This window comes from Phocoena sinus, chromosome 2 (assembly GCF_008692025.1).
Source record: "Phocoena sinus isolate mPhoSin1 chromosome 2, mPhoSin1.pri, whole genome shotgun sequence".
Taxonomy (NCBI): Eukaryota; Metazoa; Chordata; class Mammalia; order Artiodactyla; family Phocoenidae; genus Phocoena; species Phocoena sinus.
The window spans coordinates 45,611,687-45,635,913 of record NC_045764.1 but is presented as its reverse complement, the minus strand read 5'-3'; the positions used below and the strand labels follow the sequence as shown (position 1 = coordinate 45,635,913).

General features: G+C 37.4%; 1 protein-coding gene across 1 annotated transcript in view; it reads right to left on the bottom strand.

Annotated features, from left to right (window-relative positions):
* MCTP2 (multiple C2 and transmembrane domain containing 2) overlaps nucleotides 1-24,227 on the bottom strand; it is a 299,372-nt gene that overhangs the window by 39,249 nt on the left and 235,896 nt on the right. Inside the window, 1 exon segment of the mRNA XM_032623883.1 lies at nucleotides 389-511. Within this exon segment, the coding sequence (XP_032479774.1) occupies nucleotides 389-511 (123 nt within the window).

The following is a 24,227-nucleotide window of genomic DNA, read 5'->3' as shown; positions in this document are numbered from 1 at the left end:
AGGCCTGAGGCAGCCTCCCAGTTGTGTGTGCCCTGAAGGGGCTCAAGGAGCCACCAAAGGCTTTTCTCTAGTGATTGAGAATCTCATTCCCAGGAACCTTATGGAGAACCAGATGGGCACGCAGACATGTGCTGCCCGCATGGAAATGCTGACCAAGAACCAGATGGCTCACTCAGGCTAAGAAGGCAGGCCAAGACTCAGGAACACGAGATGCTCTAGGAAGAAGACTCCAGATTACACATGATAAATATCTTCCCTGTAACATGAATACATGTGCAGTGTTGCTCCTCAAATGCAGGGGACTCAGGTCATGATTTGGTGGTGGTGGTTTACTGCTAACACATTTTTTCTTTAGTCAAATGTCAGAATTATTGGAATCTTTGCTCACCTGGCTGTCCTGGATGCTGCCAACCTTCCCGAACGTAGGTCTGATGAAATTGTAGACAAAGAGGAGCGATAATGCCAGTGGGATCATGTACAGTTCAAAATTCCAGACAGTGACTAAAAACACCTGATTGGAAGACACAGACAAAAATGACTGCTTGAAAAAGCAGTATGGGAGCAATCTTCAATTCCTATTCATTGACTTAAGGAGATTAAACCCAGGATTCTCTATATAGTTCCAAATAGGTTAAACACACACACACACACACACACACACACAAAGATACACACATGATGACTAACACAGTTTTAGAACTGGTAGCAGAATAAGGAAGACAGAGAAATGAGTTGGCCTGTCACACTCTGGAATAGAGTTCCCATATTTGGAAACCTCATTACCCTATCAACCTTATTCAGAGTTTTTTGCTGCTGGATTCAATGTACCAGAATTTAGGAAAAGTAGTGTGGAAAATCCAAAAGTCACGAAGAGGTTGGCCACAGGCCAATTTATGACAACACTGAAGTGTATATGAACTAGAAAGAATGATTACTTTTCAAAGAGGCTGCCAATGCTGAAAAATTCAAATATCTTGGATAAAAACTTCAGTTTTCTGAAGTCTCTTTAAAATATTTTTTTTAATTTTATTGACGTATAGTTGATTTACAATGTTGTATTAAGTTCTGCTGTACAGCAAAGTGACTCAGTTATATATATTTATATATATATGTATGTATTCTTTTTCATATTCTTTTCCATTATGGTTTGTCACAGAATGCTGAATATAGTTCCCTGTGCTATACAGTAGGACCTTGTTGTTTATCCATAAAAATCTTAAAATCTTCGCATTTTGAGGCTACATGGCCACAAGAAGATGATGATCAGTGTGAATCTTTGACACTTGAGGAGACATAAGGTTTATATTAGAAATAAACAGTATCAAAATGTTGAGATCGTTCTGGAATTTTTTTGTTCAATACTATGTTTTATAGATCTATTGGTGGTGTTATGTATAAATCAAGTATATTCATTTTACCTGATCTATGGTACCCCATTCCAATGAATGTTCTGCAATTTTTCCATTATACTCTCTTATCAATGAAAACTTAGGTTGAAACAGTGTCTTGCTTTTTAATATAGTCAAACATATTAATCTTTGACTTTAGCATTTCTGCCATTTAATATTCAATGTTCTACTTAAGAAATCATATGCTACCCTGAGGTGATAAAGCAATTTCCTTGTGTTTGCTTCCAAAAGATAATTGTGTGTGTGTGGGTGTATGTGTGCGTGTTCCTTGTTTTGTCTCAAATGCTTTTTGGTTTATCGTTGGAAACAAGCATCCGATTTGAACTCCATCCTCACATATAGCCAACTTTTATTTTTATTTCATTTTTTTAAATTGAACTATAGTTGATTTACAACGTTGTATTAGTTTCAGGTGTACAGCAAAGTGATTCAGTTATACACACATATATATCTTTTTTTTTTTCAGATTCTTTTCCCTTATTGGTTATTACAAAATATTGAGTACAGTCAACTCTCAGAATTAGATTACTGAAGGGATCCATACTTTGCTCACTGATCTACATGCCCACCTCTGTCACACATCAGCTTCCCACATGACTGTGTTGGTTGTTTACGGACCCTCTCATCCCTTCCACTGAATTATATTATTGTTCTTTCACCAAGACCATGTTGTTAAACAGCAGTTTATAACCAGATGATATCTGAGTGGGTAAGTCCCAATTACTTCACTATCAAAATTATCTCAGATCGTTCTTTGCCCGTTATCCTTCCACATGTATTTAAAAATCAGTTTGCAACATTCTATAAAATTACTGGTGAAATTTTTATTCAGATAGCCTTTAATGTATATGTCAATTCAGAGAGAACTGAAATCCTGACATTGACCTTCTGAATTATAAGGACTGTTTATTTCTCCATATACTCAGGACTTCTTTTATGTATCTCAAAATATCTTTTTTACTTTCACCATAATGATTTTGCATATGTTTTGTTATTTTTTGTAAGTAACTTAACACTTTTGATACTATTACAAATGGGGTCATTTTCAAATATGTATACTTTAGTTGGTTACTTCTAGGTACAGGAACATTGATTTATATGTTGTTCCCATTATTTCTGAGCCCTCTTATTGCTTGTTATGAGATTGCAAATGTATCATTTTGGAGATGTGGTGTGAAAAATCATATAAACTGCAAATCATGACATTTTCCTTTAGCCTCCCAGTCTATACATTATATTTTGTTTTAATGCTAAATCTCTCTATATTTTTTAATAAGTACAGAATTTTTGAAATACTTTTTGATTCAATGCAAATTATTACACTGTTGATGTCTTCCAGTCTATTAATTTGGTGTGCTTTATCAACTTTCTTTTATTTATTATTTCATAATATATATTTTTTCCTATAATTTCCTAGCTTTTTAAAGCTTTCTTTTTCTTTTACTTTTTTGTCTTGCTTTGTTTCATTATGAACAACATAGAGAAAAGTAGAGAAAACAGTACAGCAACTTCTCTACTATGTAAAACTAGTGATTTTCCTTATTGTTACCTATTTCCCTTTCCCTGTTCTTAAAGTTCTTTTAGGATTAGAGGTTTTAACTGTGTTCTAAAGGATTACTATTTCTTAATTTGTATCTACTGGATAAGTGGGGTTTTACTGTTCTTTTAAATTTCTAAATATAATTTCAAGTAAAAAGAGGCTGACCTAAAACTATTGAGAAAAAAATAGGAAACAACATATTTTTGATTTATTTTCATCATCAACTATTTATAAAATGTCTTCAAAAAAATTACTTGTGCGTCAACCAATACTAGAGGGACAGCTGTGTTAGACAAACACCTCATTTGCCATAATATTTGCCTCCACCAGGTATAGGTAAGTAAGCCCAGAGTGTTTTACAAAAAGAAAAAAAAAAGAGCCACATTTAAATATCACATTCAAAGGGCTTGAAACTCTTTTAGAGTGAGAGACTAGTACCTTCAGAAACATTTTAAAAATCAATGCCTAATTCCTACTTCTGTAATAAAGGATTAATTTCCTAGCAATAGCTTCTAGCAAAAACAAATAGAAACCCTTGGCAGGGAGGGGAGACCAATTATCTGAGAGTCTGAAACAAAGTTATTTAATTTTGCAGCGGAGTTGAAACCTTGGGAAAAGAACTCAGATCTGAATGGAGTCACTTTAACGTTTCTTGCACCTTTTGACTCAAGAGCAGCTGCAGACACAGAGATGATACCAGTTGGTACTCAACAGAAAAATTTGCCATCTTTCTGAATGAAGGATATAGGCAAAGGAGTCAGTGACAATTAGGGCCACCAGAGAGTGTACAAACACACTGGAAGGAGAGAGTAAGCAAAAGAAAATCCCAAATTCTGTAGGTGAACTCTGCTACGATCTGTACCACACACATGGGGCAGACTCAAAGCAGTGTCTGAATTGGGATCGAAGCTGCCACCCACAGCAGGTGCGACCAAATGTGCAATTTGAGTCTAACAGGATTAATCTCTAGACCAATCAGTGAAGAACAAGCAGAGAAGAATAGATAAAAAGTCAACAGATGAATTAAAATGGAATTCTAAAAGGTAAGAAAAGGGAAATAGGAATAAGAAACATAGTAGACAAATAAAAAACTAATAAAATGGTAACCTAAATTCAACATATCAACAATTACATTGAAAGTTAACAGAATAAACATTGCAAGCATAAAAGGTAGAGATGAAAATAAAACGAATAACTCTGTGGCAAAAACTTTGACCATTTAAACAAAGGAAAAAATTATTGAAAAATGCAACTTAACAAAATTGAACAAATGTCCCCACCAAGATAAATTCAGGTTCAAATGCTTTTACTGTTGAATTCTTTCAAACATTCAAAGAAGAAAGAACATTATGTTGGAGGGAACACTTCACAGCCAATTTTATGAAGCCAGTGTTACCCTGATACCAAAACCTGACAAAGCCATTACAACAAAATAAACTACAGGCAAATATTCAACAGGAACAAAGATGCAAAAATCCTTAAGAAAATAATAGTGAACCAAATCAAGAAATATATGAAAAATATATACTACAGTGTGACCAAGTAGAATATGTTCCAAGAATGTAAGATTAGTTTCACATTAAAAAACAATGTAATTCACCACATTGACAGAAAGGAGAAAAAAACACTTGATTATTTCAATAGATGTGGAAAAAAATATTGACCAAAAATTCAACACTATTAATAAACAATGAATAGAAGGAATTTCCTCAATCTGATAAAGGACACTTACAAAAATCTTACAGTTATCGTATTTGATCATATTTGGCTATAGTTGGTAATATGTAAATTATGCTTTGAGAAGTTGCTTTTAAAAAAATCAACACTTGCTAGGAAGGAAGTTACTTAGGCATGCAACCACATGAATAAATCTCAAAAACACACTGAGAGAGAAAGAAGCCTTATACAAAAAAGAGCACATACTGTATGCCATTTAGATGAAGTTCTAGAACAGACAAAATGATTCTATGATGGAGAAAACTGCATGATTTCCTTCTAAAATTAGAAACAAGGTAGGGATGTCTGCTCTCACTACTCCTATTCAGTATTGGACTGAATGTCCTAGTCATTGCAATGAAGGAAAATAAATGAAATAAAAGGCATAAGTATCAGAAAGGAGGAAAGCAATACTGTCGCTTTTTATTGATAACCTGACTTTTTACATAGAAAATCCTAAGGAATCTACAAAGCAAATCCTAGAAATAACAAATCCAGCACTGACAGGGTATAAAGTTACTTCTAAAAAATCAATTATATTTTTAAAACTAGCAGCAAAAATCTGGAAAATAAAATTTAAGATTTTCCATTTACAGTAGAACCAAAGCCCATAAAATACATGGGAATAAAATTCACAAAACGTGAGCAAGATCTCTTCCCTGGAAATTATAAAATATTACTGAGGAACGTTACAGAACACAGAAAGAAGTGGACAGAAATGCCACTAGTTCATGGATTATAAGACTCAATATTGTTAAGATGGCAGTTCTTCACAAATTGATCCACAGATGCAAGCAATCCCAATTTTGTAGAAATTGACAAGCTGATTCTGAATATTATATTGAAATGTAAATAACAGAATAATCAAAGCAATTTTAAAAAATAAAGCTTATACTACGTAATTTAGTTTACTATAAAGCTATAGTAATGGAACAGAAAATAGAATCCACATATATGTAATTAACTGATCTCTAAGAAAGTTGCCAAGGTAATTCAATGGGAGAAAAGAGTGTCTTTTCAACAAATGGCCCTGGAACAACTGGATATATGTGTGGGGAAAAAAAAATCACTAACCTTTACCACTTACCATATTTAGAAATTAAATAAATCATAATATCTAAAAGTAAATGCTAAAATTTCAAAACTTCTAGAATACACATAGGAGAAAACCTCTGGCATAGGGGAGGGTAGACCAAAGATTTCTTAGGACAAAAAAGCACAATAAAATAATGTAAATAAAATAAAAAGGAAACTTCATTGAAATTATTCTTCATTTGCTCTTTGGAAGACACAATTAAGAAATGAAAAAAAAAAAGTCACAAAATGGGAGAAAGTATTTTCTACACATATACTGAAAGAGAACATGTATCTGGAATATATAAAGAATTCTTACAACTTAGTAAGAAGACAACTCAATAAAGATTGGTGAAATATTTGATCAGACTCTTCACGTACACACAAATCTATATGAATGTCTAAAAGCACATGGAAAGACATCCAACTTGATTAACCATCACGAAAATGCAAATAACTCCTATGAAATAGCACATATTAGAAAGGCTAAAATTAAAAAAGAAAACTGACAAGATATAAAGTGTTGACAATGTGGAACAACTGGAGGTCTTATACACTCCTGGTAGGAATACAAAATGATACCTGATTTGGGAAACCACATGGCAGTTTTTCAAAAAGTTGTGCATACACCTCTGTAATTCAAGCTTTCCTACTCCTAGATATTTAACATATGACCCAGAGACTTGCGCACAAATGTTCAGAACATGGCAGCTTCATTCCAAATAACAACAACAACAAAACTGGCAGCAGCCCAAATGTCCACCAACAAGTGAATATAATATATCCATTCAAGGGAACAACTACTCAGAATTAAAACAGAACCACCTATAAAATGTCAGAATCAGTGAAGCCTGATTTCTCTGACACCAAGGAAGCTTCTCACCCCACCACGCAGGTTTCCCTATGTTCCATGATGCAGATGCTATGGTGACCCCATCTGAACCTTCCTCAAAAACGTAACTTTAAGAAATTACCTCAAATCTTCAGCTTACAAATATTTCTTCACTTTCTACCCCAAAATGTGTTTGCCATAATTTCTATGAAATTAGATATGAAGAATATAATCATATCTATAGATATGAAGAATATAAGCATGCCAAATCATGAGGAAAAATGATTCATAAAGACACTTGTGTTTTCCTGGGGGAAAACCTAAAAACAGAAATACTATCTTAGGGAGTCAGTGGTTCCAGGGTAGCTCTGATTGAGGAACTTAGATTGCCATAGACGAACATATCTCTTGAATGAATCCTCTAGGTATTGCTTCTTTAGGTAGGGCTGAGAAATATATTATCTTATGTCACAAAGAGTTTTAAAGAACAAATCAGGCTACATTTTTCTCAGGTTTCATTATGAAGTGGTCAATAAAATTGACCAACCAACCAATTATTAAATATCTTCTATACATCCAAGAGGATGCCTCACTATAAGGTAGTTAACTTGGAATACCAAATACAATAGCATGGCTATTTTCCCAAATACTTCAGGATTTACTCATTTAAGATTAACTTAAAATTTTGTCCTTCTGTCCCTTGAGAGTAGATTTAAGACTAGGAAATAGCTCAATTAAATGAAATCAAGTTTCTGAATAACCAGAAACATTGCATTTGTTAAAACAAATGAAACAAACATACAAAGTATGATTATATAAATTAGCATTTTCCATTTGTGACCTACACATTGTTCATAATGTTTAAAAGAAATTGAACAATGGAATCAAGATCCTCATTTAAATATATATATATATATGTTTATTTATATACACACACACACACACACATATATATATTATGGTAGGGGTGCTCTTACAAAATCATGGATTATTTTATGTTTGTTCTCATAAATAGCTAAGGATGCCACAGAAATTTGGGGAGCTGCTCAATACGATCATTATTCAGAGTATAACTTTGACCCAACATTGGTCAGATTAACTAGGTGATCTCAAATTGCTACTCTACTTTGTAGTAGAATGACATAACTTAAGATAGCATATAAACACTAAGCATGTAATAACAAAATTAAATGTTCACTTGTGGTAGAAAAACTTTGAGAAACTTCTATATCAAGTTTCAGCTAATGGAAAATCTACTCTCTGTTTTAAGTTACCCATTCCTATATCCCTAAGTAAACACTGAATTTTAAGGAATAGAATAAAGAAGTCAAGATTCACCTCATAAAGTCAATTAAGGCTTAAGAGAAAATTATTATAAAAGTGGAACTGATTATTTTAGAAGAAAAACAGACAAAAATTAACCAAACATCTACCTTCCTGACTAGACTCCTGGGTTAAAACTGTATGGAGAAACAGCATCTCAAGAAGCACAAAGGAAGGGCTAATTGATTTAGTTTGGTTAAGGCGCTGCTGCTTTAAAGCCCAATGACTTTGAATGAATATTCAAGGGGTTGGAAGATGTTTCGTTTGAAAAGTACTGAAGAGGGGTCTAACTTTCTGTGAAAACCACTGGTGTGGCCCCTATGACAAAGAAAATGAGAAAGAGAAGCACACACACACCTTTCAGAATATTGTGAAAATCAGTTCTTTTGTTACACTAAAGATTAAATCTAAACATTTGAAAACAGTGTCTCTTGAAATAATCAGTCTTTATGAACATCCATCCTGTGTGTGTCTGGCCCAGATTGGGGGGAGAGTCACACACAGATGATTATTTTAGAATAAAGGTATTGAGTACTGTGAAACAAACTATGCTAGTTCTGATCCAAAAAACTCAAGGGTTAAACAAAGAGAAAACAATGCAACAATTTGTTCTTAATTTGACCACATGCAAGTTCATTTCTATGACAACAAATCAGTAAGTGGCCCCTTCTCAATAACGTATACCTGGATTTATTGTCATTAAAAGAGACAAACAAAATGCCTTATGTACCACCATAATAAAGCAAAACAATAGAAAACCAAAAAAAAAACACCTACAGGTCATGTCATGCCCTTTCATCTGAATATTTTCTATTGCTTCCTGGCCTACCTTATGACATTTAGACCTCATAGTTTAACATCTAAGACCTTCCTCGAACTGACTGATACTTGACTATTTCATAAGCCAACACCCACCACACATCCTAGATTCCTAGTCATGTTGCACTATTTGCAGACCCCAAGAGATGAAATGGTGTCCAGGATTTTGCTTCTGAACACACCCTTCTCTCATTTAGGAAGCTACTGCTTGAACATTTCCTCACTCTGAAGTGTGACCCCCTCACCCCGACCCTGAGCACTAACGCACTAACCCCATCTTTTTGTCACTGCTTTACTTCATGCATAAAATGATTGTCCCAGCATTTATTGAACACCTACCATGAACCACACTGATTTAGACACAACAGTGAACAAAACCAAGCAACCAACCAACAAACAAAACAGGCTTCATAGAGCTTACATTATATTTGGGGATTAGGGATGAGATTGATACATAAGTAAACTATATATTCTACATCATCAGATGGTAGGAACGGCTATGAGGAGGGTGACAAAAAACAAAACAGGAAGGTAAGAAAGGGAATACCAGGCGATGGGGCTGGGACTGCAATTATAACTAGAGTGGTTAGAGACAGCCTTGCTGAGAAGGGCAATATGTGGGCAAAGCCCTTGGAGAAGTGTGCAAATCTAGGTGAATAGTGTTTCTGGTCAGAAGAACAGCAAATCCAAAGGTCCGGAAATGGGAGTATGCCTAGTACGTTCAAGGAATAGTAAGAACTCCCTTGGCTGATAAGGAGTGAGCAAGAGGATTAGAAAGGCAAGAAGTGAGAAAGGAACAGGAGCCAGTTGTGGGGCTTGAAAAACTGGAAGACTGGATTGGTTCATTAATGGAGACAATAGTCTGTAGAAAGAACAGGTTTGGAGAAGGAGGGTCTGAGGCACCTATTAGACATCCCTGCAGAGACACAGAGTAGGCAATGGATAGAAGGTTTGGAGTTCAGAAAAGAGGCTAGGGCTAGAGGCACAAATTTGCATATTATCAGCATCCAGATGGTATTTAAAGGTATCAGACTGGATAATTTTAACAAGGAAATAACAGTAGAGAAATGGCCTACAAGTGTAGTGATCCCTAGAAAAGTGCAAATTTATGGGTTGGAGAAGATTAAAAGGAACGAGAAAAGGAGACTGAGGAGCAGTCAGAGCAAAAGAGATACACTGGGAGATTGTGCTGTCCTAGAAAACAAGATAAACAAAGAGGAGGGCAACAATACGTTCCTAAATAAGATGGTCACTGAAAATTGGTCATTGGTGATTTGAAATGAGCAGCTGACTGGAGTGATAAGACAAAAATCAGATAACAGTGAGTTTAAGAGAGAACAGCAAAACTACAGACAGTGAGTAGAGATAACTCTATGAAATAGTTTGATATAAAAAAGAGCAGAGAAACAGGGTGGAAGCTGGAAGGGGATGTAGCAACAATACAGGAGAGAGAGGGAGAAAAAAATGATGATGTAGGAGACAGAAGAAATAAGAGTTGGAACAATATTTTTGAAACAGTGGGTAGGAGTAGGAGCCAGTGCACAGATGGAGGGTTGGTCTTCAGAAGCAACAGTTCAGTGATTCACAGTTAGAGGAGGAAAAGCAGAGGATACGGACATAGATGTTGGTAGGGGGAAAGGTAGGTATGGTGAGGGCAAGATAGCAGTAGATGGGTACTTGTGTCAACCATGGTCATGATCTGAGTGAGGACAGGGAGAAGGTATTAGAGTTCGAGGACAGAAGAGAAGTTATAAAATAGTCTAGAAGAGAGGAAAAGAGAATGGCTCATAGAAATGTAATATAACTGTCAGGAGACACTGTATGTTTTTCTCTAGCCATGCTTACTCGAGGTTGCTAATCAAGTATAATGAAGGTAGAGAAGGAAAGAAAATTATTTTTAAAATGGATCATGGAATCTGAGCTGGATTACTGGTGAGGAACAATATAAAGTGGAGATGATAAAATTTAAATGCAATGGCTATGTTGATTAACAGATTACAAACAGCTGAAGAGAAAATTAGTGAACTGAGAAATAATTCCAAAGAAGTTCTTCAGAATGGAGATGAGAGAAACAAAGATACAGATATGTAAGAGGTTAAAAGACATGGAAGATAGAAACAAGAAGGTCTGACATACGTCTGATGGGTGTTGAGGGGGCAAAGGGTTAATGAGAGAATGGGGAAGCAATATATGAAGATACAATGACTGAGGATTTTCCAGAACTGTTGAAATATACCATATAGGAAGATCCAAAAAACCCATACTAGGATAAATAAAGAAGAATTTAGGCCTAAAAATGTCATGGTAGAACTGAAGAATACTTGGGAAAAAAGCAGAAACATTCACAAGCAGCTAGAGAGAAAAGACAATTCAACTTCAAAGAAAAAGCAATTTGAGTGACTTTATATCTCAATGCAACAAGGGAAGCAAGGAGAGAGTAGAATAACTTAAATACATATGCTTTCAGTATTTCAATTTGGAAACTTGTACCTAGCAAATTGTCTTACAAGTAAAACTGAGACTTTTCCAGAAAAGCATGAGCCAGCAGTGCTTATCACCCAAAGACCCTCATGAAAGTACATATAATAGATTTATTTCAAAGAGAAGGAAAGTCGTCCCTGGTATAAAAAGGCTGAACATGAGAATGTATGTGTTCAAAAGCAATGGTAAATGTGTATACCAGTCTAAATAAACATGGACGTATTAAAAAAAAAAAGGTTTAATTTGTGTGTAATGAGACAATCTAGTAGTAAAACAGGGGACAGAAAAAGCCCATAAACTGGGAGAGGTATGGGTTGATTTGAAAAATTCTTAGACACCCTTGTTGTTAAGCCTGTATGTTAAGTAGACGTGTAAATTTCAGCTTTTCAGTATGAAGCTGAAGCTTTCTCTCATTCTTTCTGCATAAAACAAAATAACCCACAAAAAACAAACAGAAACCCCCCAAACAGCTGTGAAAACTGAATAATCTATACAAACTCTGTATGAAGACATTTAGGGAGAATCAAGGCATCCAAGACCTGAGGGGACAAGATCAAGGTTAAGAGACAAATGCAGCGAGGTACATCTTAGTTTGCTATTGCTTTAACTCCTTCAGAGTTTTTTGTTATATTTTGTTTTATTTTTGCCAATTCACTGTGTAAAACAAGTGGCTGAGCACACAGGAGCAGTTTAGAGCTCGCTTCAATCTTAATTATCTAGGGAGGTAAAAATTGGAGTGCAGGGGAACTATGGCAGCCAGGACTTGAAGGACGAAAGGAATCGCAGAGATGCAAGCCTGACATTCTGCATGCATGTTCCCTTGAGAAATTTACTGTTTCCTAAAGCATGTGAGGCTAGGATGAAAAGTTGAGGCCAAGCAGAAAGTGGGAACTAAAAGTTTTTGGCAATCACACTGAGTTGGGAAATAAAAACTGAAAGTTAAGGACTCTTAGAAAATAAGGGCTCTAGTAAACACTACAGAATTTTAAGACTCCTGAAGCACTAAGCATAGGGGTAAAACCAGAAATAGATCAATCCTCAAAATGCTTGAAATCCTTCCTACCTTGGATCATTTCAATCCCTAACTGGATCATTCTGACTTGCTAGACCCTCACTGCCTCCTCTACATCCTCTCTTGTGGAAAATAACATATTCCATATCCTCTAAAATGTTTTAATAAATCTTATCCAGTATTTGATAAAAAAATAACCAGGTATGGTCAGGATTAAAAAACAATGACCAAAAATCAAGAGAAAAACAGACAAGGAGAACAAAAAGTTTATTTAGATGTAAGAGTTACCAGTTATAAATTTTAAAACATCCATGATTAGGGCTTCCCTGGTGGCGCGGTGGTTGAGAGTCCGCCTGCCGATGCAGGGGACATGGGTTCGTGCCCTGGTCCGGGAAGATCCCACATGCCGCGGAGCGGCTAGGCCCGTGAGCCATGGCCACTGAGCCTGCGCGTCCGGAGCCTGTGCACCGCAACGTGAGAGGCCAAAACAGTGAGAGGCCCGCGTACCGCAAAAAGTAAAATAAAATAAAATAAAATTAAATTAAATTAAAAAAAATATATATATCCATGATTAATATATAATATACATATGTGTATATTAATATATACATGAAAATGGATTAAAATAACATGGAGAATATCAGCAGAGAACTGGGGTCTATGAAGTAGAATCCAATGGAAATGGAAAATTTTTTTTAAAAAGATAAGTGAAATGAAGAGCTCACTAAATGAATTTAATAGCAGAGCTGAAAAGAGAGCATTTGTGATTTGGAGTATTAGTAGAAAATATCTATACTTAAAGCAGATATAAACATGATGACAAAATACACCAAAAAAAAAAAAAAAAGCAGCTACATGGCACATTTAGAAAGTTTTAATTTAGATGTAAAAACTTGGAGTCCAGAAAAAGAGAGTAAGAGAGAAATGGGGAAAAGCTATAAATGATATTGAATGAGAATTTCCAAAAACCTAATATAAAAGCTGTGAAGTTACAGATTTAAAGAACCTCAAATAGGATGAAGGGGGAAAAAAATCACAGGCAGGCATCTCATAGTAAAACTGCATATAATTCATGACCAAAAGAAAGGGGAAAAGTAGATATAGTGAAGTTTAAAGAAAAATCACATTTCTTCCACAATGAATAACAATCAAACTGACAACTGACTTCTTTTTTTTTTTTTTTTTTTTTTCCGGTACGCGGGCCTCTCACTGCTGTGGCCTCTCCCGTTGCAGAACACAGGCTCCGGATGCACAGCCTCAGTGGCCATGGCTCACGGGCCCAGCCACTCCGTGGCATGTGGGATCTTCCTGGCTTGGGGCATGAACCCGTGTCCCCTGCATCGGCAGGCGGACTCTCAACCACTGCGCCACCAGGGAAGCCCGACAATTGACTTTTCAATGGAAAAGATAACAGCTAGAAGGCAATTGAAAAGAATCTGTATAATATAGGATTTATCTGCTCCTTGAATGTTTGGTAAAAACGTGTCTCTAAAGTTGCCTGGGCCTATGATTTGTTTTCTGGTAAGAAATTAAACCACTGATCCAATTATTTAGTAGGTGTAGGACCATTCAAGTTCTCATTCTTTTTCAGTCATTTGGATACACTGTGGTACAAGTTTCACCTCTTTCATATATCTTTCAACATTTTAAGCATAAAACTTCATAATATCCTCATATGTTTAATCTCTGCCCATCTGAATTATCTCCCCGTTCAATGCCTGCTGTTATTTATTTGTGTCTTTACTCTTTGTACATTGAAAACTCTCAGGAAAGAATAACCCATTTTGTTAGTTTTTCAAAGAGACAGCTTTTAAGTGTTATTCCTTTTTATTTTACACACATATTCTACTTCACCAATTTTTCTCTTATTTTTATTTCTAATTTGGCTTCATTCTGCTGTTCTTTATCAATGGCATGATTCTGACAGTTAACTCAATAATTTTGATTCTGACTTATTTTCCATATTGACTTTGTCTTGTTCTGTATTTTGTGAAACACATGTCAATTCTAACTATTACGTGGAAGAGCAAAATACCAAGAAGAGCCTAGGCATTCTTGAAGATGAAAAACAAACTGGGAAGGACAATGCTAAATTCAAATGATGTTTGTGTAACATTGGTACTGGTGTAGACAAGAGACCAATGAATGGACAAGCCCACCTATATAAGGAAACCTGATTTACAATATGACCTGGTGGAAACTGTAGATCTCTGAGGAAAAGTAGAATATTCAAGAAATGGTACTGGATCAGTTGGTATCCAAAATACAAAAATGAAATCAATTCACAAGCAGATTTTAAAATTTAATATAAAAAGTAAAACCATAAAAAATTTAAAGAGCATCTTTATGACTTTGAGACTGGGAACGATCCCTCTACAGTGACACAAAATGCACAAACCACAGCAAAAATAATTAATAAAGTTGACATTAAGTATCAGAATTTTGTTCATCAAAATATATAATGGAAAAAAAAAATAAGCCACAAACTTGGAGAAGATATTTCTATTACAAAGAAGTTCTATCTAGATTACATAAAACACCTCTACAAATCAATAAAAAGGTAGAGGGGGGAAGAAAATTAGGCAAAAGGAGAAAAAAGGAGTGGAAAGGTCCCCAAACCTATATATATTATTAGTAGTGAGGAAAATGGAAATTAAAACCACAACAAAGTATGACAACTCATGAGATTGACACAACTTAGAAGTCATATGAGAAGAGTTTTCTAAGATGTGGAACACTGATAACTTTTATTTGATGCTGACAGTTCAGTAACTTGGGAAATGGTTACATTAACTATTAAGCAGAATGTGTATATCAGATAATCATTTTTACTCCTAGGTATAAACTTGGGAGCAGTGGGTTTCAAATTTTAACATGCATGGGAAATGCCAGAGGACTGGTGTAGACAAGATCTCTGGGCCCCACCTACAGCTCCTGGTTCAGCAGGATTGGGGAGGGGCCCGAGAAATTCATTTCAGCAAACTTTCTAGGTGATGCTGATGCTACTCTCCAGGCACTACATATTGAGAGACATTGCTCTAAAGTCTTGCACATGTCCGCCAGATGAAATGTACAATGTTGACAAGACCACTTTTCATAATAGCTGAAAAACAAGCAAACCAACCAACAAACAAAAACCCCCAATCAAGGCTGCAATCAATTCAAATACCTTTCTAGAGTAGAATGGATCACTAACTTATACATAAAGTTATATATCATACAGAATGAAGATATCTGACGGTCACATTTTGACCACATGGACGAAGGTCAAAAACGATACTGAGTGAATTAATTTGTAAGTCACAGAGTAAGACCTAAAAATATTACACAATTCCTTTATAAAATCTTAAAAAAGCAGACAAAATTGAATTACACTGTTCAAGATAGATACAAAGGTGGTAAAACCACAATGAATAAATGACAGACATTCAGTGTTACCACTACTTCTGGGGATGAGGGAAGAAGGATTCAGTAATAAAGAGGCAGAGGAAGAACTCTAAAATAACGGGAGGGTGGGACCTGCAAGATGATGGAGAAGTAAGACATGGCAATCACCTTCCTCCCCACAGATACATCAAAAATGCATCTACACGTGGAACAACTCCTACAGAACACATACTGAGCGCTGGCAGAAGGCCTCAGACTTCCGAAAAGGCAAAAAAGTCCCCACATACCTGGGTAGGGCAAAAGAAAAAGAAAAAAAAAAACCAAAAAACAGAGACAAAAGAATAGGGACAGGACCTGCACCTCTGGGAGGGAGCTGGGAAGAAGGAAAGGTTTCCACACACTAGGAAGCCCCTTCGCGGGTGAAGATTGCAGGTGGCGGAGGGGGGGAGCTTCGGGGTCGCGGAGAAGAGCACAGCCACAGGGGTGAGGAGGGCAAAGCGGACAGATTCCCGCACAGAGGATCGGTGCCGACCGGCACTCACCAGCCCGAGAGGCTTGTCTGCTCACCCGCCGGGGCAGGAGGGGCGGGGAGCTGAGGATTAGGCTTCGGTCGGAGCGCAGGGAGAGGACTGGGGTTGGCGGCGTGAACACAGCCAGCAGGGGGTTAGTGCGCCACGGATGGCCGGGAGGGAGTCCGGGGGAAAGTGTGGAGCTGCAGAAGAGGCAAGATACTTTTTCTTGCCTTTGTTTCCTGGTGTGCGAGGAGAGGGGATTAAAAGAGCCGCTTAAAGGAGCTCCAGAGACGGGCGCGAGCCGCGGCTATCAGCACGGACCCCAGAGACAGGCATGAGACGCTAAGGCTGCTGCCGCCACCACCAAGAAGCCTGTGTGCAAGCACAGGTCACTCTCCACACCGCCCCTTCCGGGGAGCCTGTGCAGCCCGCCACTGCCGGGGTCCTGTGATCCAGGGACAACTTCCCCGGGAGAATGCATGGCGCACCGCAGGCTAGTGCAGTCACGCTGGCCTCTCCGTGCCCCTCCCTCCGCCCCGCCCCGCGCCCCCCCCCCCCCAGGCCTAAGTGAGTCAGAGCCCCAGAGTCAGCTGCTCCTTTAACCTCTTCCTGTCTGAGCAAAGAACAGACACCCTCAGGCAACGTACACGCAGAGGCGGGGCCAAATCCAAAGCTGAGCCCCTAGGAGCTGTGCGAACAAAGAAGAGGAAGCGAAATTTCTCCCAGCAGCCTCAGGAGCAGCGGATTAAATCTCCACAATCAACTTGATGTACCCTGCATCTGTGGAATACCTGAATAGACAACGAATCATCCCAAATTGAGAAGGTGAACTTTGGGAGCAAGATAGACTATTTTTTTCCCCTTTTCCTCTTTTTGTGAGTGTGTATGTGTATGCTTCTGTGTGAGATTTTGTTTCCATAGCTTTGCTTTCACCATTTGTCCTAGGGTTCTGTCCGTCGCTTTTCTTTTTTTTTTTTTTAACTTTAAAACTTTTTAAAAATAATTTTGATTTTTTATTTTAATAAATTTATTTTACTTTATCTTACTTTATTTTATCCTCTCCCTCCCTCCCTCCCTCCCTCCCTGCCTCTCTCTCTCTCTCTCTCTCTCTCTCTCTCTCTCTCTCTCTCTCTTTCTCCCTTTTATTCTGAGCCGTGTGGGGGACAGTCTCTTGGTGCTCCAGCCAGGCGTCAGGGCTGTGCCTCTGAGGTGGGAGAGCCAAGTTCAGGACATTGGTCCACAAGAGACCTCCCAGCTCCACGTAATATCAAACAGCGAAAACCTTCCAGGGATCTCCACCTCAACAACAACACCCAGCTTCACTCAATGACCAGCAAGCTACAGTGCTGGATACCCTATGCCAAACAATTAGTAAGACAGGAACACAGCCACATCCATTAGCAGAGAGGCTGCCTAAAATCATAATAAGGCCACAGACACCCCAAAACACACCACCACACGTGGACCAGCCCACCAGAAAGACAAGATCCAGCCTCATCCACCAGAACACAGGCACTAGTCCCCTCCACCAGGAAACCTACACAACCCACTGAACCAACCTTAGCCACTGGGGACAGACACCAAAAACAATGGGAACTATGAACCTGCAGCCTGTGAAAAGGAGACCCCAAACACAGTAAGATAAGCAAAATGAGAAGACAGAAAAACACACAGCAGATGAAGGAGCAAGATAAAAACCCACCAGACCTAACAAATGAAGAGGAAATAGGCAATCTACCTGAAAAAGAATTCAGAATAATGATAGTAAAGATGATCCAAAATCTTGGAAATAGAATAGAGAAAACGCAAGAAACATTTAACAAGGACCTAAAAGAACTAAAGAGGAAACAAGCAATGATGCACAACACAATAAATGAAATTAAAAATACTCTAGAAGGGATCAATAGCAGAATAACTGAGGCAGAAGAACGGATAAGTGACCTGGAAGATAAAATGATGGAAATAATTACTGCAGAGTAAAATAAAGAAAAAATAATGAAAAGAACTGAGGACAGTCTCAGAGACCTCTGGGACAACATTAAATGCACCAACATTTGAATTATAGGGGTCCCAGAAGAAGAAGAGAAAAAGTAAGGGACTGAGAAAATATTTCAAGAGATTATAGCTGAAAACTTCCCTAATAGGGGAAAGGAAATAGTTAATCAAGTCTAGGAAGCACAGAGAGTCCCATACAGGATAAATCCAAGGAGAAACATGCCAAGACACATATTAATCAAACTATCAAACATTAAATACAAAGAAAACATATTAAAAGCAGCAAGGGAAAAACAACAAATAACACACAAGGGAATCTCCATAAGGCTACCAGCTGATCTTTCAGCAGAAACTCTGAAAGCCAGAAGGGAGTGGCAGGACATATTTAAAGTGATGAAGGAGAAAAACCTACAACCAAGATTACTCTACCCAGCAGGATCTCATTCAGATTTGATGGAGAAATTAAAACCTTTAGAGAGAAGCAAAAGCTGAGAGAGTTCACCACCAAACCAGCTTTACAACAAATGCCAATGGAACTTCTCTAGGCAAGAAACACAAGGGAAGGAAAAGACCTACAATAACAAACCCAAAACAATTAAGAAATTGGGAATAGGAACATACATATCGATAATTACCTTAAATGTAAATGGATTATATGCTCCCACCAAAAGACACAGACTGGCAAAATGGATACAAAAACAAGACCCGTATATATGCTATCTACAAGAGACCCACTTTAGACCTAGGGACACATACAGACTGAAAGTGAGGGGATAGAAAAAGATATTCCATGCAAATGGAAATCAGAAGAAAGCTGGAATAACAATTCTCATAACAGACAGAATAGACTTTAAGAAAAAGACTATTACAAGAGACAAAGAAGGACACTACATAATGATCAAGGGATCAATCCAAGAAGAAGATATAACAATTGTAAATATTTATGTACCCAACATAGGAGCACCTCAATACATAAGGCAAATACTAACAGCCATAAAAGGGGAAATCGACAGTAACACAATCATAATAGGGGACTTTAACACCCCACTTTCACCAATGGACAGATCATCCAAAATGAAAATAAATAAGGAAGCACAAGCTTTAAATGATACATTAAACAAGATGGACTTAATTAATATGTATAGGACATTCCATCCAAAAACAGCAGAATACACTTTCATTTCAAGTGTGCATGGAACATTCTCCAAGATAGATCATATCCTGGGTCACAAATCTAGCCGTAGTAAATTTAAGAAAATTGAAATTGTATCAAGTATCTTTTCCGACCAGAACTCTATGAGGCTAGATATCAATTACAGGAAAAGATCTGTAAAAAATACAAACACGTGGAGGCTAAACAATACACTACTTAATAACCAAGTGATCACTGAAGAAATCAAAGAGGAAATCAAAAACTACCTAGAAACAAATGACAGTGGAGACCTGATGACCCAAAACCTATGGGATGCAGCAAAAGCAGTTCTAAGAGGGAAGTTTATAGCAATACAATCCTAAAGAAACAGGAAACATCTCAAATAAACAACCTAACCTTGCACCTAAAGCAATTAGAGAAAGAAAGAACAAAAAAAAAAGCCCCAAAGTTAGCAGAAGGAAAGAAATCATAAAGATCAGATCAGAAATTAATGAAAAAGAAATGAAGGAAACAGCAGCAAAGATAAATAAAACTAAAAGGTGGTTCTTTGAGAAGATAAAAAAAAATTGATAAACCATTAGCCAGACTTATCAAGAAAGATAGGGATAAGACTCAAATCAGTAGAATTAGAAATGAAAAAGGAGGGCTTCCCTGGTGGCGCAGTGGTTGAGAGTCCGCCTGCCGATGCAGGGGACACGGGTTCGTGCCCCGGTCCAGGAGGATCCCACATGCCGCGGAGTGGCTGGGCCCGTGAGCCATGGCCGCTGAGCCTGCGCGTCTGGAGCCTGTGCTCCACAACGGGAGAGGCCACAGCAGTGAGAGGCCCGCGTACCGGAAAAAAAAAAAAAACCCCCAAAAAACCAAAAAAAAAAAAAAAAACCATGAGAAATGAAAAAGGAGAAGTAACAACTGACACTGCAGAAATACAAATGAACATGAGAGATTACTATAAGCAACTCTATGCCAATTAAATGGACAATCTGGAAGAAACAGACAAATTCTTAGAAATGCACAACCTGCCGAGACTGAACCAGGAAGAAATAGAAAATATGAACAGACCCATCACAAGCACTGAGATTGAAACTGTGATTAAAAATCTTCCGACAAACAAAAGCCCAGGGCCAGATGGCTTCACAGGCGAATGCTATCAAACATTTAGAGAAGAGCTAACACCTATCCTTCTCAAACTCTTCCAAAATACAACAGAGGGAGGAACACTCCCAAATTCATTCTACGAGGCCACCTGATACCAAAACCTGATACCAAAACCAGACAAAGAGGTCACAAAGAAAGAAAACTACAGGCCAATAGCACTGATGAACATAGATGCAAAAATCCTTAACAAAATACTAGCAAACAGAAGCCAACAGCACATTAAAAGGATCATACACCATGATCAAGTGGGGTTTATTCCAGGAATGCAAGGATTCTTCAATATCAATCAACGTGAAACACCATATTAACAAATTGAAGGAGAAAAACCATATGATCATCTCAATAGATGCAGAGAAAGCTTTCGACAAAATTCAACACCCATTTATGATAAAAACCCTGCAGAAAGTAGGCCTAGAGGGAACTTTCTTCAACATAATAAAGGCCATATATGACAAACCCACAGCCAACATCGTCCTCAATGGTGAAAAACTGAAAACATCCCCACTAAGATCAGGAACAAGACAAGGTTGCCCACTCTCACCACTCTTATTCAACATAGTTTTGGAAGTTTTAGCCACAGCAATCAGAGAAGAAAAAGAAATAAAAGGAATACAAATCGGAAAAGAAGAAGTAAAGCTGTCACTGTTTGCAGATGACATGATACTATACATAGAGAATCCTAAAGATGCTACCAGAAAACTACTAGAGCTAATCAATGAATTTGGTAAAGTAGCAGGATACAAAATTAATGCTCCAAAATCTCTTGCACTTCTATGCACTATCAACAAAAAATCTCAAAGAGAAATTAATGTAACACTCCCATTTACCACTGCAACAAAAAGAATAAAGTACCTAGGGAGAAACCTACATAAGGAGACAAAAGACCTGTATGCAGAAAACTATAAGACACTGATGATAGAAATTAAAGACGATACAGACAGACGGAGAGATATACCACGTTCTTGGATTGGAAGAATCAACATTGTAAATATGACTCTACTACCCAAAGCAATCTACAGATTCAATGCAATCCCTATCAAACTACCACTGGCATTTTCCACAGAACTGGAACAAAAAAATTCACAATTTGTATGGAAACACAATAGACCTTGAATAGCCAAAGCAATCTTGAGAAAGAAAAATGGAGCTGGAGGAATCAGGTTCCTGGGCTTCAGACTATACTACAAAGCTACAGTAATCAAAACAGTATGGTACTGGCACAAAAACAGAAATATAGATCAATGGAACAGGATAGAAAGCCCAGAGATAAACCCACGCACATATGGTTACCTTATCTTTGATAAAGAAGGCAAAAATATACAATGGAGAAAAGACAACCTCTTCAATAGGTGGTGCTAGGAAAACTGGAGAGCTACATATAAAAGAATGAAACTAGAACACTTCCTAACACCATACACAGAAATAAACTCAATGCATTAAAGACCTAAATGTAAGGCAAGACATTATAAAATTCTTAGAGGAAAACATAGGAAGAACACTCTATGACATAAATGACAGCAGGATCCTTTTTGACCCACCACATACAGAAATGGAAATAAAAGCAAAAGTAAACAAATGGGACATAATGAAACTTAAAAGCTTTTGCACACAAAGGAAACCATAAACAAGACAAAAAGAGAACCCTCAGAATGGGAGAAAATATTTGCAAACGAAGCAAATGACAGAGGATTAATCTCCAAAATATACAAGCAGCTCGTGCATCTCAATATCAAAAAAACAAAGAACCCAATCCAAAAATGGGCAGAAGACCTAAATAGACACTTCTCCACAGAAGATATACAGATTGCCAACAAACACATGAAAGGATGCTCAATATCACTAATCATTACAGAAATGCAAATCAAAATTACAATGAGGTATCACCTCACACCAGTTAGAATGGCCATCATAAAAAATCTACAAACAATAAATGCTGGGGAACAGTAATCAAGACAGTATGGTACTGGCACAAAAACAGAAAGATAGATCAGTGGAACAGGATAGAAAGCCCAGAGATAAACCCACGCACATATGGACACCTTATCTTTGATAAAGGAGGCAGGAATGTACAGTGGAGAAAGGACAGCCTCTTCAATAAATGGTGCTGGGAAAACTGGACAGGTACATGTAAAAGTATGAGATTAGATCACTCCCTAACACCATACACAAAAATAAGCTCAAAATGGATTAAAGACCTAAATGTAAGGCCAGAAACTATCAAACTCTTAGAAGAAAACATAGGAAGAACACTCTATGACATAAATCACAGCAAGATCCTTTCTGACCCACCTCCTAGAGTAATGGAAATAAAAACAAAAATAAACAAATGGGACCTAATGAAACTTCAAAGCTTTTGCACAGCAAAGGAAACCATAACCAAGACCAAAAGACAACCCTCAGAATGGGAGAAAACATTTGCAAATGAAGCAACTGACAAAGGATTAGTCTCCAAAATTTACAAGCAGCTCATGCAGCTCAAAAACAAAAAAACAAACAACCCCATCCAAAAATGGGCAGAAGACCTAAATAGACATTTCTCCAAAGAAGATATACAGAATGCCAACAAACACATGAAAGAATGCTCAACATCATTAATCATTAGAGAAATGCAAATCAAAACTACAATGAGATATCATCTCACACCAGTCAGAATGGCCATCATCAAAAAATCTATAAACAATAAATTCTGGAGAGGGTGTGGAGAAAAGGGGACACTCTTGCACTGCTGGTGGGAATGTGAAATGGTTCAGCCACTATGGAGAACAGTATGGAGGTTCCTTAAAAAACTACAAATAGAATTACCATATGACCCAGCAATCCCACTACTGGGCATATACCCTGAGAAAACCAAAATTCAAAAAGAGTCATGTACCAAAATGTTCATTGCAGCTCTATTTACAATAGCCCGGAGATGGAAACAACCTAAGCACCCATCATCGGATGAATGGATAAAGAAGATGTGGCACATATACACAATGGAATATTACTCAGCCTTAAAAAGAAATGAAATTGAGCTATTTGTAATGAGATGGATAGACCTAGAGTCTGTCATACAGAGTGAAGTAAGTCAGAAAGAAAAAGACAAATACCGTATGCTAACACATATATATGGAATTTAAGGGGGAAAAATGTCATGAAGAACCTAGGGGTAAGACAGGAATAAAGACGCAGACCTACTGGAGAACGGACTTGAGGATCTGGGGAGGGGGAAGGGTGAGTTTTGACAGGGCGAGAGAGAGTCATGGACATATACACACTAACAAACGTAGTAAGGTAGATAGCTGAGGGGAAGCAGCCGCAAGGCACAGGGATATTAGCTCGGTGCTTTGTGACAGCCTGGAAGGGTGGGATGGGGAGAGTGGGAGGGAGGGAGACGCAAGAGGGAAGACATATGGGAACATATGTATACGTATAGCTGATTCACTATGTTATAAAGCAGAAACTAACACACCATTGTAAAGCAATTATACCCCAATAAAGACGTTTAAAAAAAATAAAAATAAAAATAAATGCTGGGGAGGGTGTTGACAAAAGGGAACCCTCTTGCACTGTTGGTGGGAATATAAATTGATACTCTCACTATGGAGAACAGTATGGAGGTTCCTTTAAAAACTAAAAATAGAACCACCATACCACGCAGCAATCTCACTACAGTGCATATACCCTGAGAAAACCATAGTTCAAAAAGAGACATGGACCACAATGTTCTTTGCAGCACTATTTACAATAGTCAGGACATGAAACCAACCTAAATGTCCATTGACAGATGAATGGATAAAGAAGATGCAGCACATATATGCAATGGAATAATTTTCAGCC